The sequence below is a fragment of the Rhipicephalus microplus genome, chromosome 8 (genome assembly GCF_043290135.1).
Source record: "Rhipicephalus microplus isolate Deutch F79 chromosome 8, USDA_Rmic, whole genome shotgun sequence".
In the NCBI taxonomy this organism is placed as follows: domain Eukaryota; kingdom Metazoa; phylum Arthropoda; class Arachnida; order Ixodida; family Ixodidae; genus Rhipicephalus; species Rhipicephalus microplus.
In genome coordinates this window covers 49,384,531-49,402,741 of record NC_134707.1, presented here as the reverse complement: position 1 = coordinate 49,402,741, position 18,211 = coordinate 49,384,531, and the positions used below count along the sequence as shown (strand labels likewise).

General features: G+C 44.4%; 1 protein-coding gene across 5 annotated transcripts in view; it reads right to left on the bottom strand.

Moving 5' to 3' along the window:
• The window catches only part of Pld (Phospholipase D), a 176,710-nt gene that overhangs the window by 32,526 nt on the left and 125,973 nt on the right, over window positions 1–18,211 (bottom strand). For 3 of the 5 annotated variants that reach the window (XM_075871757.1, XM_075871754.1, XM_075871755.1), the window contains one exon: window positions 1,188–1,268. The exons of 1 other annotated variant lie outside the window; for it this stretch is intronic. In XM_075871757.1, coding sequence (XP_075727872.1) covers window positions 1,188–1,268 — 81 coding nt within the window. Of the gene's footprint in view, window positions 1–1,187; window positions 1,269–16,768; window positions 16,805–18,211 lie in introns of all 5 variants that reach the window. One more of the 5 variants, XM_075871756.1, reaches the window with a different exon arrangement.

Genomic DNA, 18,211 nt, shown 5'->3' with positions numbered 1-18,211 from the left:
GTTTTTGTTCAATATAGCCGTAGGTTTTCCTATTAGTTGAAGTTACGGCGTTGCCTTGATTGAAAATAGCTTGATTGGTTATTGGGGATACCCAATTTTCATGTAGGCGGGTTCGACTTAACTTCCAACGCACTCGCCACAGAAACACACTGTACGAATGCGCAGACTCCATGAAATGAGGGCGTTATGACAATAACAGCTACTAGAGGGGCCAGTTTATTCTACATCTTTGGTAATCACCCTCTTTTTTTTTCTTTTTGTTACATACAGGAACGGTCTGAGTACATTACAAACTCGGAATGCATACTAAGAACTGTTTTATTTCCTGACGCTTTCTTTACGTGTATACACTAAGGTGGCATCACAAGATAAAAAAAAAACCGAGGCAAGATAAAAACCTGCTGGGCACTGGTATCTGTGTTTCTGGTGTATTCAGATCGCCCCTGTACGTTAAAACCGGCTCGTTTACCCTAGACCCAAGGCATTAAAGGGCTATAGTTTAGCGTTAGCGTGATAGCGTAGGTTAAGGGAATGGCGTTACCGTGCAGCAAATGTTCGTTGTGGGCAGCGTCTTATAGTTTAGCGGGATAGCGTTTACGTGGTTTACTCAGCTGGGATGGTGGCGCCACCTATTATAGGGCTAACAAGTTAAACAGTGAAAATGATAAGAAAACGAGAATGTTCGCCTATGCCACAGTGCGAAGCATTATTAGAAGTCTATTTTAGTGATATTAAAAGTAAATAAATATGAACCACGTACGAAACGCAAAAACGTTCACGTTGCCGATTTGTTAACATCGATCTTGTAGTTAGGCCTAGACGCGTTGGAAATGGGAAGCGATCTCAAAAACTACGCCAACTTATCAGTAATATTCGGTCATCGAAGCTAACCGAAGGCAAGCGAAGCCACTTTGAACAGTAGTTTGCTGCGAGCAAGGTGAATTTTTTAACAACTACGCCAAAATCACTTCGAAGCGGGCGTCCGAGAGCACCGCCATGTTTACGTACACTACGTACACCTACGCTACCACGGTAACGTGAAATCTGAAAAATACCGTGCGTACGGGAAGCGGTATGGGTGACGTACGTATCTGCGCATGCGCACTTCGATTCCGGTATCACGGTACACCCGGTAAGCCCGGTATACTATATCTCTCTATTATAACGCTTAATGTGCAAAGACGTACCATGTGCAGGAGGGTGCTTCGGCGCTTCTTTTGCTGGTTGGCTATGGTGGCTATAGCAGCGGCTTCCAAAACCACAGGAACCTGTTTCGAATCCGAGGAGTACCACCGTGTATTGCATCGTGTAGATATAAAAGGCGGTGTAAATTCCTTCGATTTCTCCAAAAATGCCCGTGCGTTGAGACATGCGCATCGTAGATATTGCTAAGTAAACGTGCAATCAAGAGTGTTACTTTGACAGATGATTTGTTATTCGAGTCGACCTCGACTATACCGAAATCGAGTAAGTCAAGCTATCCTTCGTACCGAAATATTTTAGAACACGACAACGCTTTAACATGAATGCATACAAGATTTTACGGCTTTATTGTACATTTCATCACGCCTGCGTGATGAATGTTTTTGTTATAGTTTGTTTTTTTAGTTTACACTATTTTGTAACCACATATTCATATACTATGTTAACGTTTTTGCTTATATTGCTTAATCCTGTCCTAGCCCCTCAGTTTTTTCTGTAACATTTTCTATGAATATATTTATGTGAGCCTCCTTAAGTTTTTTTTCCTTATTTTGCACTCGACACTTGACCCACGGGCGTTTTAGTATTAGGAGTCCCCTCCACCCCCCTTCATTTCATACCCATAAGACCTTCGAATGTAATAAACATCTTTATATAACGATGTTGCATCGTCCACAAAAAATTGAATCTTGACTTGAAAAGTCGCTTAATACAACTTATATGGAACCTGGAGCAGTGGTGCCCCAGAAAGCTTGATTTCCTGCGCATGAAGTATTTTACTATTCCTCGCGGAAGCAGACCATCCCGCTCGCACGTCGGAGTCTGAACCGTGTTTGATATGTGGGGTTTAACGTCCCAAAACCACCATATGATTATGAGAGACGCCGTAGTGGAGGGCTCCGGAAATTTCGACCACCTGGGGTTCTTTAACGTGCACCCAAATCTGAGCACATGGGCCTACAACATTTCCGCCTCCACCGAAAATGCAGCCGCCGCAGCCGGGATACGAACCCGTGACCTGCGGGTCAGCAGCCGAGTACCTTAGCCACTAGACCACCGCGGCGGGGCATCTGAACCGTGTGATTAGCAGGACTACACACAGGGCCAGTATGAAGTGCACTTTGCCATCGCCTGCTTTCTCCAAGATCCGTCATCGTCGCGTTCGTCGGCCCGTATTGCAGGGTCACAGTTCACTTCTACGTTCTCCCTTGTTAAGGTGCCAGTAGACGGACCACAAAATTTTGAGCACGAAAATGCCACGGTTAACCGAAACTCTGACGTATTTCCATCATCGAAATGATGTCAAAGAAAGTACACGCGGCCAATTGGCAAAGAAAAGTTGCGTCAAAGGTCGAACACGCCATCTCGCACCGCGACCGAAGATGCGGGCATGCTATTTACTGCACCACCGTCGCATGCTCTGGAGGCTTTACAAACGTGCCCTTTATATCTCATAATTCCTTGTCCCACAAGGAGGAGAAAAAAAGAAGAAAATTTACCAAAATATAGTGCTTCTAGCCGACAGAAAAGTGTCGCCCTCTGGGAGCGGGAAACTAATGCAGTCTATCATGACTATGACCTCCAGAATTATCAAGTGGAACGCGTCGCTGCTACGAGTTGGTGCTGCTGGCTTAGGGATTGGAGCTCCTACGATCTCGAAGGATATAGATGTGTTTTCGCTGTGTTTTTATCCTCCATAGATGGCGTCACTTGACGTAGTGGCAGCGAGGAGACACGCTATTCCGTATTACGCTACGCCTTTTCGTCAGCTACGCCTTTTCGTCAGCCCACCTGAAAGCTGGGCTGACGAAAGAACCCTACTATTGCTGCTTCTGCACGACGGGGTTCATCGTTGCCTCCAGATATTTGAAAAAAAAAAAACACGCCGCATTATCCACAAAGTTATTGATGTTAGAGGAATGATCGGATAAACCGCGAATTCTCTGCACACATCTCCAACCGTTCCATACAGACGTGACAGGGTTGTTATATATACATACATAATGTTTATTTAACTGCATTTGGATGCACTATATATGTTTTGATGAACTCTATACATTATATACAGAATAGATGTGTCGACGAGCCCACCGCTCTGCTGCCTTGGCTTCAGAGGTGTTCATGCAGCCGAACAGCAACGAAGAGCGTTCACTGCGTGAGCTACCGGCAAAGATAAAGGAAGCGCCCATGCCGAGAATGTTATGCGCCGCCTTGCATCTTCCATTCAGCATTCTTGAAATCACCGGAAAGCCCACGCCATCTAGTGAGCATCGTTGGAATCACCGGGGAGCCGACACCATGAGGGGCGGCGCGGCATCTAATGAACATTTCTGAAATCGCCGGAGAAGTGTACAGCATAGGCGCGAGTAAAGGCGCGAGCATAGGAGCTTGCTGAGCGAGCTCTTAAAATACGCGAAAGTTTTTCCTACACGTAGGCTACACCACATTGTATGTCAGGTGAAGTATGAGTGGTAATTGAGGCATTGCAGTCTAGTGCAAAAAAAAAAAAAAACATTGCTTCGAACCGGGACAACACTCAGCCGAGCGCAATGTCCCCGCGTTGATCATGACGAATCTAGCGGCTGCTTCCGTCCCAGTGTGAAAGTGCGGGCGGAGTTTCATGAACAGAAAACGATGGAGTTATTCTGGCATAATCTTAGCAAGCCTGCGTGAGCCTCGTTGGGCAGAACTGTAGCGCATCTCAGTCAGAGTAAGCTCGGTTGTGCAGTAGTTTTCTTGCGTATTGGTTGCAGTGATCTCAGGCAAACAATTTTCGCAAAGTTTCAACCGGAGTGAGCCCTGCGGAGCGAAATTTTCGTGAAACTTTATCAGGGTGAGACGGGTAGTTGAATATCGGTAAATTGAGGTCCGCAAACACATTTCATCGAGTGTATGTGTTCTTATTTTGCCTATGCGCTACTTTATATGTCTGCAACAAGTCTGTAAAAATATGTGTGCATGCAGAACTGACAGTGTATGAGCTGTGAAGCACGCGCATAATTGTAATGGCACTTTTATTTCGAGATATATGAATTAAATGTGGTGTGGTGAGAATGCTACTTTAAGTGCATGCGAAGTCTTCATCACTAAGACTTTTAAAGAGATAAATTTTTTTCCTCATTCGTACAGCGCACACGAGATGACGAGGAATAAAAAAAGGCAGATTCCACGTACAGTGGGAATCGATGATATGCGAAGCACGACTATGATATGCGAAGCACGAATGAGAAATGTTGATAGGTCACTTTAAAATCAGCCCAACGTTACGAGGTGGAGGTAAATGACGACGTACATGACTTCCGTGCCATGATTATCATCTTTGTATGTGTACTTTACCTTCGTCATCTATCCACGTCACGTGATACCAAATTTAGTATATGTTGTTTCAGAAGGACCAGAGAGACCGCATAACCGATACGTCTTCGGTTTATTGTTGACAGAACAAAAAAAAAAAAAAATGTGCAGAGCGTGACCCTGGCTGCTTCTTCTTCCTCGCCTCCGAGCTCCATCTTCAAATCTGTTTTCTACATCTTCCCGCCGGCCAGATTCAACCGAAGCAACCTTCGAGAGAATACAACAGTTGAATCGGCCTCTTGACTAATTTTCCTTCAGGTGTACGAAGCAAGCATGTTCTCACTAGTCCATCCTTGCCTGGAAAAATCTTTTCGATCTTGCAGAGTTTCCACCGAGTTCTTTTTCGCGCTTCTCCAAGCAGAAGTACATCTCCTTCTTGTACATTTGCGTGACGCTCTGTTTTTCTGCTGGCACATTTAAGCTCCCTCAGGTACTCCTTTTTCCATCTGGTCCACCATGTTATCATAGCCTGTTTTCTTGCACTCCAGTAATTCAGCAAACTGTATTCTCCGAGTCTGTTTTCTTCCTGCTTGTTCATTGCTTGCCTGCCTCCTATAACGTCCGCCGGTGTGATGGGTTGTGGCTCGTTAGGATCGTCATACACATAAGTGAGAGGCCGGTTGTTAAGTACTCCTTCTGCTTCAACAACCACAGTCCGTAGTTCTTCTTCATCCAAAAGTCGAGCACCTATAGTTTTTGCCATGGATGTCTTAAAGCTTCTGATCAGTATTTCATAAAATCCTCCCCACCATGGAGCTAACTCTAAAATAAACTTCCATTTTATTTTCAGGTTACTGATATATTGTTGAACCCTTTCATCTTCCATCTTTAATATCTTGTTCATCTCTTTCTCAGATTTTTTGAATGCTCTTGCATTATCACTGTAAATAGTTGTACACAATCCTCTTCTAGCTACTAATCTTCGGAATGCTTGTATAAACGCTTCTGATGACATCCTCTTGACCAACTCCAGTTGTATGGCTCTTGTTACTGCACACGTAAATATCACAATGTAAAACTTTGTAACTTTTCCGCCTTTCTCCTCTCGAGCATTTAGCGGTCCAGCAAAGTCTATACCAACAGTGTCGAATGGCCTCGTCTGTGTAATCCTGTCAGCTGGTAGAGGTGGAATTTCTTGTGCCATTGGTCTAGAATTGAATCTCCTACATGTGATGCATTTCTTTATCACATATTTTACCATTTGTCGGGCACGCAGAATCCAAAACTTCGTTCTTAGATGTGTCAATGTTGCCGCAACGCCACCGTGCATTGTTACTTGATGCGCGTTTAGAACTAGGAGTTCTGAAAAGTGACTTTCTCTTGGTAAAATAATAGGATGCTTCTCATCAAAGCTCAAATCACTCCACTGAAGCCTCCCTTTTACTCTCAGGACACCTTGATCATCTTCGAAGATGTTCGTGCCGTACAGATTCATGTTGTCATATATTCGTGTCACTGCATTTTGTAGCGTTTTCTGCTCCTGCTTTATCAGCACAAACTCTGCCTTGTCCAATTCTTCTCCTGTCAGCGAACCTGTTTTCCTTTCTTTTCGTCGGTTTCCTATATAACGCATCACCCACGCGGTAACTCGTAACGCTTTCTTGTATGATCCAAATCTGCTCACATCAATTATCTTTTCTTCACTCGTGGTGGTAGTTAAGCATGCCACTGTCTTTTCTTCGTCTTTGTTGTCATCACTGTCCGATTCATGCGTGATGTCATAATCAGGGCTTTGTTTTTCATTCTTGATCCACGTGGGGCCTTTCCACCATAATTCACTGTCCAGCAAACGTTTCATCTTCATCCCCCTTGTCATAAAATCCGCAGGATTTTCATCACTTTTAACATAACCCCATTGACTCTCATTGAACTTGCTCTTAATTTCTGCTGCGCGGTTGCGAACAAACAGATATTTCGTCTTGTTTGACTTTATCCAGCATAACACAATTTGAGAGTCAATCCAGAATTTCACATTCCTCAGTTTCCTGATGAAATTCTCGGTTATATGACTGGCCAATCTGACTGATATTGTGGCCGCCAACAACTCCAATCTTGCTAGTGTGATCTTTTTGATTGGAGCGACTCTACCCTTTGCAATGATTAAATTTGCTTCATTGCTTCCATCGGAGTATTCTGTTACAATGTATGCTACTGCTCCATATGCCATTGGACTCGCATCGGAGAACACGTGCAGAGTCGATGCTTTCACTTCAGCTTGTCTGTTGTCATAGCATCTGTTAACGGTGAAGTCATCTAAGTGCTGAAGCTCCTCCGACCAGTCCTTCCAAGTTGATCTATGCTGGCTTGGTAACGGGTCATCCCATTTCAGTTTATCCATCCAAATTTTTTGCAGCAATATTTTTGCTCTGACTGAAAATGGTGTCAAAAAACCTAAAGGGTCATATAGCTTTGCCGTGTCCTGCAAAACCTGTCTTTTTTGAGAGTTGTCTCGTGTCCTTGTCATTTCGCCATGTAGTGTCGGGAAAGCTCAACACGTCGTCTACGAAATTCCATTTCAGTCCCAAAATCTTGATTTGTCCCTCTTTTCTTATCCCTCGATCCAGATCCTCTCCTTCTTCATCAAAGTGTTTTCTTAGCTCGGCGTCATTTGAAATCCATTTTCTTAAATTCATTCCCGCATAGCGAAAAATATCTCGTGCTTTTTTGTATATCTTTGTCGATGTCGAGTATTCGTCGGCTCCTAGTAAAACGTCATCGACGTAGATTCCTTTCCGGAGTTGCGCCACAACTGCAGGATATTTTTCTTCGAATTTATCCAAATGTCGATGAATCGTGGCCGCTAGAAGGAAGCTACTTGGTGTAGTTCCGAAAGTAACCCTCGTCATCCTCCACGTTTTTATCTTCGGGGTTGGCATATCTTCGCTGGGTATTCTTTCCCACCATATGAATCGCAGTGCGTCTCGGTCATTTTCATGTATCTTGATCTGCAGGAATGCTTTTTCCACGTCGGCTGACATAGCGATCTTGTGATGTCGAAAGTTCATCAGCAAGCTTGTGATGTCGGGGTTTAGGTTTGGCCCCTTTTCCAAGTTGTCATTTAAGGATTCACCTGGATTCTGGCTTGACGATGCGTCAAAGACGATCCGTATTTTTGTCGTTGTTCGGTCCTTCTTGATTACTGCTTGATGCGGCATGTAGTATACAAATTTGTTCTGTATATCGGATCCAGCATCATCTTCGACGTTTTCTGCTATTTCTTGCTCAAAGTACTCTCGAATAGCTTTGTCATAGGCTAGGAGTTCATCTTAATCCTTGCATAATTTTTTGGTCACCTGCATAAGCCTCTTCTCTGCAATGGTGGTGTTGTCGTCCAATGTCACGTTTTCCTTCCATGGTAGCCGCACTTGGTATCTTCCTGCCTTGAACTCCATTGTTTGTCGGACGTAGTCTAGCACATGTTCATCGTTCATCTTTGTTGCTGGGTTCTCCTTGATGCCCATGTTTTCCAAGTCCCAGAATCTCTGCAGTTGGTCCGCAGTCGTGTCCGACTTGGCACTGACCTTTAGTACCATAACCGTCGATGATTTCAGCGGCACACAATGAAGTCCTACAGGACCTTGGACCGTCCATCCCAATATTGTTTCTATTGCCATTACTTTTGGATGAATCTCGCAAATGCGACCAGTGACGACAGTCCAGTAATAATCTGCTCCAATTAATATAGAAGTTTCCATATTTTTTTCTTTCTTTGTCCTTCTTCTGGTTGTCATCAGCCAAACGAATTCCCATCGATCTTGCTCTTTCGTGTATTGTCAATGGTGGCGATGGTAGCACGTCACAGGATATAACTTCTATCTCCAGTGCCTCAATCGTGACTGGCTCCGAGATGGTATCCTTCCTCACGCTGACCTCGACGACTTTCATGTCTAGTTCCATCTCTCCTCCTCCAAATGATCCTACAGTAATCCTTTCGGATCTTTTTACCTTGCACGCTAGTTTTCTTGACAAGCTTTTGAGGATGAATGTCCTCTGACTCCCGTTGTCCAGCAGAATCCGTGCGTAGCACCCGCTGCCTTCTCCCTCCGTCCACGAAAAGGCTGTCTGCAGTAGTATGCACTTCTGTTCATCAGACTGCTGTGCGTGCATGTTGCAGGACTTGCTGGTGTCTAACCGGTCAGGTTGCGCGCTTTTAAGCACTTGCTCAACATCCCCGCTTTGCTGCTGTGTTGACTTTCCTGCAGGCGTACGTGGTCGACACATGGATGTCACGTGCCTTCCCTTGCATGTTTTGCAGCGTACGTTAGCACGGCATATCTTCGCCGTGTGGTGAGGTCTGGTGCATCTGAAGCACCTTCGTTCCTGTTGCAAGGCTTCTTTCTTTTGTTGCATACTAATGCTTCTTCTGCAATCTTCCGTGTAGTGTCCAGTCATCTCACAAAAGATGCATTTTTTCATCGAGGTGCTTTGAAGCGTAGATGTTCTAGTCCGCCTCATACTGTGCGGTGACTGGGTCACGTCGTATTTTTCCTCTCGAGTTTCTTCTCTGCTGGGTATATATATGTTTAAAAACTCCATAATTTCTTTCAAACTGCTCGTGCTGTTTCTTGACGCTGAGTTCGATTCCGTAGTTGCTGGTCTGTTGTCACCTTTCTTTAACTCCTTCATCTTCATCTCAATCCTCATATCCACCGGTAGCGCAGATTTTACAACAGGAGCTATCACTGTGGCGTAACTATCCATTTCCACTCCTAACGACTGCAGTGCTCGTGTGTTCACTTGCAACTTTTGGAAGAGTTTCTTCAACCCATCTACATCTTTAGGACTCTTCACTGCTTCCAAATTTGCAAGCTCTTTTATGTAGTTCTCTTTTAAATTATCTTCTCGTCCGAAGGTTTCTTTCAAAAGAGCGACTGCATGCTCGTAATTCTGATCAGAAAACTGCAAGCCTTCTATGAGGGAAGCAGCCTGCCCGCTCAGAGACGCCAGAAGATAATTAAATTTTTGATTCTTCGGCATATTCACTCTGTTATGCACCGATGTCTCGAACTGATGCCAAAACCTTGGCCATGCTGTTTTTTTCCCATCAAACTTGATCATTTCAAGGCGTGGCAACTTAACAAGCTCTTGCGTCTCCGAGATTTGGTCAGTACCTTGCACTGAACTCGCCTGTTCTGTGACTATTCTCGTAGTCAGTTGCGTCGCTTGTTCTAACTCGCGTAATCGCTCCTCAATTTTTGTCGTTGCAGCGACGATCTTCATCTCATAATGCAAAACTCTTTCAAATTCTGCCTCCACGCTGTCTTCTTCAATGAACGGTTCTATCTGTTCGTTAACTTGTCTTAGCGTCTGTGACACGCTCTTCATCTGGTTTAGAAGCGTCATAAGTTGCGCTCGATCGGCGTCTTCTTCTATCTTCTTATTGATTTCGCTCGTAAGCGTCGTCACATTTGCTCGAAGCGTCTTCCGCTTCTTCGATAGGACCTCTTTATTCATGCCTAAAACGTGTTGAAAGAGCTCTTGCCTTTTTTATGTGCGTCGCCAACAGTCGTCGGTCGTGGTCCTTCTCTCGACGGTTAGTCCTTGAGCCAGACGCCACTGCTTCGTTCTTCAACCCGTTGTTGCGAATGGGGTTGAAGTCTCTGCGTCTGTCTTCAGATCAATCCTGGTCACGGCACCATGTTTCAGAAGGACCAGAGAGACCGCATAACCGATACGTCTTCGGTTTATTGTTGACAGAACAAAAAAAAAAATGTGCAGAGCGTGACCCTGGCTGCTTCTTCTTCCTCGCCTCCGAGCTCCATCTTCAAATCTGTTTTCTACATATGTGAAGCTAGCGAAACGGCCGTAAGCACAAGATGAGCGTGGTATGTAATCATGTTCCTACAAGACACGCGTGTCAGGATTATCATGTTTGCACCAGTCACATATTTCGTCAACTATTGACGTCATGCAACACCAAATTTGGTATATGTGGAGCTAGCAAAACAGCCCCGAGCGCATCATGAAGGGCCCAATATACTCCTATGACGCGCGCGCATGCTGAGCACAGCGACGCTACGTTAGCAAAACGCGAGTACTCTACATTCTAACGCCAGGCGCGACCAGTGTCCGTCGGCGCGGCCCGACGGCAACCGGCGCCAAATGCGACATTCTGCATTTCGCGTCGATGCATTACCCAGACAACACTGTTTCTCCCTCTTTTCGTCACGGAGGGACGCCGGACGCGCTGAAACGCTCATGCATCAAAGCAACGCAGCGCAACACGCGCCTGCGAGTACATGGCAGCATAGAGTTTCCTAATATACACTAGAGGGAACTCTGGCACTAGTGTCTATGGGAGGGGCAACGCACGGCGCTTCAGCGAGCGCCGTGCGGGGAATGATGGGTAGTGCCATGGTCCCTCAATATTTTGAGGGACCATGGTAGTACACACATTTGTATAATCTTCGTACTTATGCCTGCTTTTGGCTCCGTGTGTGATCGTGTGGCTTGGAGCTGTTTTTTCACGAAACAAAAATCTGCGAATATTCAGTGGTTTCGCTTCACCACCTTTATTCCTTTGGACTTACCTTTCCAGATCAGGTCACGATGTTCATAATGGTTCGTTTTTTCCTTTGAAACAAAACCGAAACAGAGAAATACCGAAGCCACAAGTACGATTCGCCACCCGCAAGTACGAAGACTAGGCAAATGTGTTTACTACCCATCATTCCCATGGTCGCTGAACTGTCGCAGTGACAGAGTCCCCTCTATTAAAATTTAGGAAACTATATGTATGGCAGGATTGGCGCCTGGCGTGGCAACGGCAGCGTGACGCGACGAAACGAACGCCAGGGAGCACGCGCACCACGTCACGTCAAAATGTATAGGCGCTTTGACTGTGACATGTAGTCACGTTCTCACATGACACGCATCTCATGATTATCATGTTTGCACCCGTCACATACCTTCGTCATCAATTGGAGTCACATAATACCCAATTCGGCATATGTGAAGCTATAGCGAAACGGCCACGAGCGCTCATCAATGTGGCATGTAGTCATGTTACATGACACGCATGTCGTGATTACCGTGTTTGGATGTGTCATTTACCTATGTCGTCCGTTCGCGTCGCGTAATACCAAGTTCAGTACATGTGAAGCTAGCGAAACAGCCGCGAGCGCATCATGAGCATAGCATGTAGTCATGTTGTTATATGACACGCATCTCATGTTTATCATGTTTGCACCAGTATCATACTTTCGTCATCCATTCACGTCCCGTAATACGAAGTTTGGTATAAGTGAAGCTAGTGAAACGGCCGTCAGCGCATCATGAGCATGGCATGTAGTCATGTTGTTATATGACTCGCATCTCATGATTATCATGTTTGCACCTGTCACATACATTCGTCATCAATTGGCGTCACATAATACCCAATTCGGCATATGTGAAGCTATAGCGAAACGGTCGCGAGCGCATCATCAATGTGGCATGTAGTCATGTTACATGAGACGCATGTCGTGATTACCGTGTTTGGATGTGTCATTTACCTATGCCGTCCGTTCGCGTCGCGTAATACCGAGTTTAGTACATGTGAAGCTAGCGAAACAGCCGCGAGCGCATCATGAGCATAGCATGTAGTCATGTTGTTATATGACACGCATCTCATGTTTATCATGTTTGCACCAGTATCATACTGTCGTCATCCATTCACATCCCGTAATACGAAGTTTGGTATAAGTGAAGCTAGTGAAATGGCCATCAGCTCATCATGAGCGTGGCATGTAGCCATGTTATATGACTCGCATCTCATGATTATCATGTTTGCACCTGTCACATACATTCGTCATCAATTGGCGTCACATAATAGCCAATTCGGCATATGTGAAGCTATAGCGAAATGGCCGCGAGCGCATCATCAATGTGGCATGTAGTCATGTTAGATGACACGCATGTCGTGATTACCGTGTTTGGATGTGTCATTTACCTATGTCATCCGTTCGGGTCGCGTAATACCGAGTTTAGTACATGTGAAGCTAGCGAAACAGCCGCGAGCGCATCATGAGCATAGCATGTAGTCATGTTGTTATATGACACGCATCTCATGTTTATGATGTTTGCACCAGTATCATACTTTCGTCATCCATTCACGTCCCGTAATACGAAGTTTGGTATAAGTGAAGCTAGTGAAACGGCCGTCAGCGCATCATGAGCATGGCATGTAGTCATGTTGTTATATGACTCGCATCTCATGATTATCATGTTTGCACCTGTCACATACATTCGTCATCAATTGGCATCACATAATAGCCAATTCGGCATATGTGAAGCTATAGCGAAACGGCCGCGAGCGCATCATCAATGTGGCATGTAGTCATGTTACATGACACGCATGTCGTGATTACCGTGTTTGGATGTGTCATTTGCCTATGTCGTACATTCGCGTCGCGTAATACCGAGTTTAGTACATGTGAAGCTAGCGAAACAGCCGCGAGCGCATCATGAGCATAGCATGTAGTCATGTTGTTATATGACACGCATCTCATGTTTATCATGTTTGCACCAGTATCACACTTTCGTCATCCATTCACATTCCGTAATACGAAGTTTGGTATAAGTGAAGCTAGTGAAACGGCCGTCAGCGCATCATGAGCGTGGCATGTAGTCATGTTGTTATATGACTCGCATCTCATGATTATCATGTTTGCACCTGTCACATACATTCGTCATCAATTGGCGTCACATAATAGCCAATTCGGCATATGTGAAGCTATAGCGAAATGGCCGCGAGCGCATAATGAGCATAGCATGTAGTCATGTTGTTATATGACACGCATCTCATGTTTATCATGTTTGCACCAGTATCGCACTTTCATCATCCATTCACATCCCGTAATACGAAGTTTGGTATAAGTGAAGCTAGTGAAACGGCCGTCAGCGCATCATGAGTGTGGCATGTAGTCATGTTGTTATATGACTCGCATCTCATGATTATTATGTTTGCACCTGTCACATACATTCGTCATCAATTGGCGTCACATAATACCCAATTCGGCATATGTGAAGCTATAGCGAAACGGCCACGAGCGCATCATCAATGTGGCATGTATTCATGTTACATGACACGCATGTCGTGATTACCGTGTTTGGATGTGTCATTTACCTATGTCGTTCGTTCGCGTCGCGTAATACCGAGTTTAGTACATGTGAAGCTAGCGAAACAGCCGCGAGCGCATCATGAGCATAGCATGTAGTCTTGTTGTTATATGACACGCATCTCATGTTTATCATGTTTGCACCAGTATCATACTTTCGTCATCCATTCACGTCCCGTAATACGAAGTTTGGTATAAGTGAAGCTAGTGAAACGGCCGTCAGCGCATCATGAGCGTGGCATGTAGTCATGTTGTTATATGACGCGCATCTCATGATTATTATGTTTGCACCTGTCACATACATTCGTCCACTATTCGCGTACTGTAATACGAAATTTAGTATATGTGACGCTAGCGAAATGCCCGCGAGCGCATCATGCGCGTTGCATGTAGTCATGTTGTTACATGACACGCATATAATGATTTTCATGTTAGGGTCTGTCGCTTGTGTTCGCCATGCAATCATACGATACCATACCAATTTTGCAACATGTCATGTGAACGAAACCACCGCAAGAGCTGCAAGACCATGAAATGTAAATCATGACATTTATGATACTTGTCATGATTTTCATGGTATGACTAGTAAAATATGTTCCTCATACAGTCATGTTATTCCATACCAAGTTTGGTATCGATACCGTTATCGAAACGGCCAGGAGAGCTAAAAGTCGTAGGCGGCTAGATAGATAGATAGATAGATAGATAGATAGATAGATAGATAGATAGATACGCTCAAAGTCGCCGAAGTTTGCTAAGAAGTGCTTCGCATTTAAAACGCAGGACAATCGCTAAACACAGGTCAGCGATTGTGCTGTTCTTGAGGGGTGAAGCTCTTTACGCCGTGAGTCATATGTTCCGTGTCGTCGAAGTATAGCCAGTTGCATTGCATGTCAATAAAAATGGTGTCACAGAATATCCACACAGTTAATGATGATGAGTGGGGCGAAGCGTTCTTCAGTCCGTTCATGCATAACTCCACCCATTCGGGCGTCCGTCAGTCAGTCCGTAAATTCTTCCGTTCATGCGTCCATGCGTTCGTCCGTCAATGCATCCGTCCGGGCTTCGTCCCACTCGTCATCATTCACCTCCTAAATATGCTGCGACTTTTTTTTTATCCATCGTCGTCGTATTGTGTGCCCTGTATCAACTAGGATGAATGCATGCCAACTCATGCAAGCTTCCATTCTTGTGCCGTTTGATCAATTTTCAGCTGTGTGTCCTTGTCTAATATCCCTTACCAATATTACAGTCCCGTGATTATTATTCGGGGCTGAATGGAGAAACTGATCCCATTGAGCTTTTTTTCCGTGCAAAGAATGATGCAACGACGGAGCTGCAAGTAGTACTAAAGGGTGTTCAAAAATATGGCGTTTGCAACGTGTACCCGGTTTCAATTCTCCTTCTGGAGCAGGCAGTCTGCAAAACTACGTATCTTTTGTGATATGTCGTCACCTTTGATAGTTGTTTGGGTACATTTACGGTTTAATTTGAAGCACAGTAGATAGTGCACCATATTTTGGTCCATTTATTAACACTGATATGACATATTTTCACCACTCAGCATTGGGAGGAGTTTTAATGTCACTCAGTCAACCCGGAAGCAATGACTTTTGAAAGTTAAAGGCTAGAGCTTCCGTGGTCAAGCCCACGTGTCAGTCGACCTTCAAGAACAAGCACACGAGATAGTTATTGTATTCTTGCCGACTTTAAGATCTCAGTTCAATTGTGTAGCCTTGATATTTGTACCTAATTCAGTTGTAAGATAACTTATGTCCAGCTTGAACTGCCCAGATATTGTCACTGAGAAAATGCCAGTGACCTTAAAAGGAAACATTGTGTTCAATCATCTGAACTTTTAGAACTCCAAATGAAACCAAAGAGAACTGGTGAACTATAGTGTGAAGGTACTTGAAAAGTAATGAGACCATATGACTTCTAAAGAGAGCCCAGTCATCAGGATTAGTTAGTTATTCATCTACGGAGATCACGGTGACAACCTACAAACAGAAGTAGTTGTCGATGTCAAGTGGAAAAGCAAATAAAACGGCACCACTTTCACCTCTCCACGAAAATGCAATAAAGGAACAATATCTTAGCCAATAAAAGCCATACACTGACAAGCATCAAAGCATTGTATTTTGGCTACGGTGAATGAACATTCGTAACGTAGCTTTTCGGATGACAATTTCTCACGTAACAAAATCACGATATCATGAAGGGTCACGTCGCAGCGAAGAGACAGGGTTAGTTTAACCACCGGAAATTCATAGTTCTGCATTAACCTCGACTCAGCGGTTGTTTTCGTATTTAGACCCCAGAGAAAGGCCACTGCTGTGGGCTATAAGCAGACGCACACCATCGTACTTGACATTATGACGATTATACGTGGAATACAAAGTGTTCTGAACTTTGTACCAAATGCCTGCATGCGCTGAACGATAATACCATTAACGACGTCGGTGGTTCTGAAAACATACGTTTGCTGGGACACACATAAAGTGTGAAGCCCACGGAACGGGTTCATGCTCTCCCGTAGTAGAGTACCAAGTACTCTAAATCTTACTGTAAATTGTTCACTAGTTTTTTCTAATCACACATCTGCGGTTCACGGAACGGCTTTTTGCTTTCTCATAATAGAGTACCAAGTATTCTATATATCGTTAGAAACGTTTTCTGAACCCACGTCGTTCGTCAGTCGTTTCATGACATGGGGGTCCGGGACGGTCGTTTGCTCTCCTGTAGTAGTGCACCTGGTCCTCTAAATTGTTAAACTCTTTTTCTAAGCACAAATATCGTCAAACATTCGTTATAAATGAACGGAGTGCGAATATCCGGGTTGTGTTGCTGATTTCAACTTCGCAATCTCGCATCCTTCTCATCAAAGCTTGATTTACTAGAGCGCAAGTGATTTGATGCAACCAGGGGTGGAAAAGGCAGTTGTGGCCACACCATGCGAAGATAGATAAGTCATGCAGCATCTGTGGCAAACGGTTGTGAAAAAAGGAACAGAGGCTTGCGGGCAAAGCAATGCTGCAGTTGGTGGAGAAGCAGAAGGGGTGTGCACTGTGCGCCATGGCGATTTCGTGCAGTTAACCCAGAATAGTTCGTACCTCCGTTTGTTGTTGCTTCTTTAGCTTCTGGCATGCCTGCGTCAGCGTGGCACAGCCCAAAAAAATACCGGCTTGGGGTGAGTATGCATCAACAAGGCCAACACGTATGCCGAACACACAAACAAAAAATTATAGGCCACGTTATGAGGAGGCGACTGTACGTGTCAAACCTCGCATTAGAAAGAAGGAAACAAGAAAAAAGCAACAACGCCCATCGCCTGGTTGACGTACAGCCATGTGCAAACGAAACGTGAACTTGAAGATTAAATCAAAAGCAGCGAGCCTTGAAACAGCCTATCATTCATTTATGGGAGACACTGTTAAAGAAATGAGTACGGCTAAATATCAACACGCAAAATATCAACGTAACTGAATTTAAATGATAGAGCAGCCCTAGAACACTCACGAAGACGTCAGAACAAACACGGCGCTAGCGACCACATTTTATTTTGCTTGCACGCCCATATATACCCGAAAAGAAAAGATCAGTGTACATATCAGGGAACAGAAAATATTATGGCATACTACCCCGGTTGTTTTTTTTTTTACTGTGCATAATATGCGAACGCAGTAAGATATGTTTCTTATTTAACGACCTGGTTGTCTCCTCTCGTCTTTATCTCATTCTAACGCTGTTTTGTTGTTGAATTCCAAACGCCCCAACAAGTCGAACTCAAGACGCTGATACAAACACAGCGTCTTATTGGTTTCAACGAAATAAACAAGAATAATATATTGACAACTTGAGAGCATGCATTTAAAATGAGTTTAATTATATAGCAAATCCATTTAATTTTGTGTCAGCCGCGCCCTATTTTTGATAGAATTCAACTACACGCGAAATGAAAGCTGTCCCTATGATTATTTGACAACTTCTCCCTACTTCAATCTCTATGTTCACATAAACCTGTCTTCTTTTGGTGGCAGGCTGTGGTAGCTTTCACTCGCACATTCGCAAAACATCTCTCTTTGCATACCTTAACCATGCTGTTCTGCCAAAACATTTCTAAAAGGCATATTCGTCTCATTCACCTTTCACCTGCTAATGGCTTGTACCTCAGATCAGCCAGACCTCTATGACCACCCCTGAAGTGACGCAACAGGATCAAAATATTGTTGCCAGGCATGAGAAACTACGACATGAAAGGCATCTTGGGATGGGACCTGCAAACACTGCGGGCACATCATGAAGATTTACAGTTGACGCAAAGGTTTCGTTACTTGTCCAATTGAATAAATCGAGCTATACTCAGTTCACAAATTGCTTAGAGAGCAACGCAAACTGTCTGCGAATCACTTCAAACTCCGTCCCCTACTTTAATGAAAGACTCACACAATCCAAGCAAATAAGGCAGATGACATGCAAACAGTTTAAAGGAACGCCAGTTGGATGGGTGGCCACAAAGTGCTGCGTGATCTTTGTCCATAGTGGAGCTGTTAGTT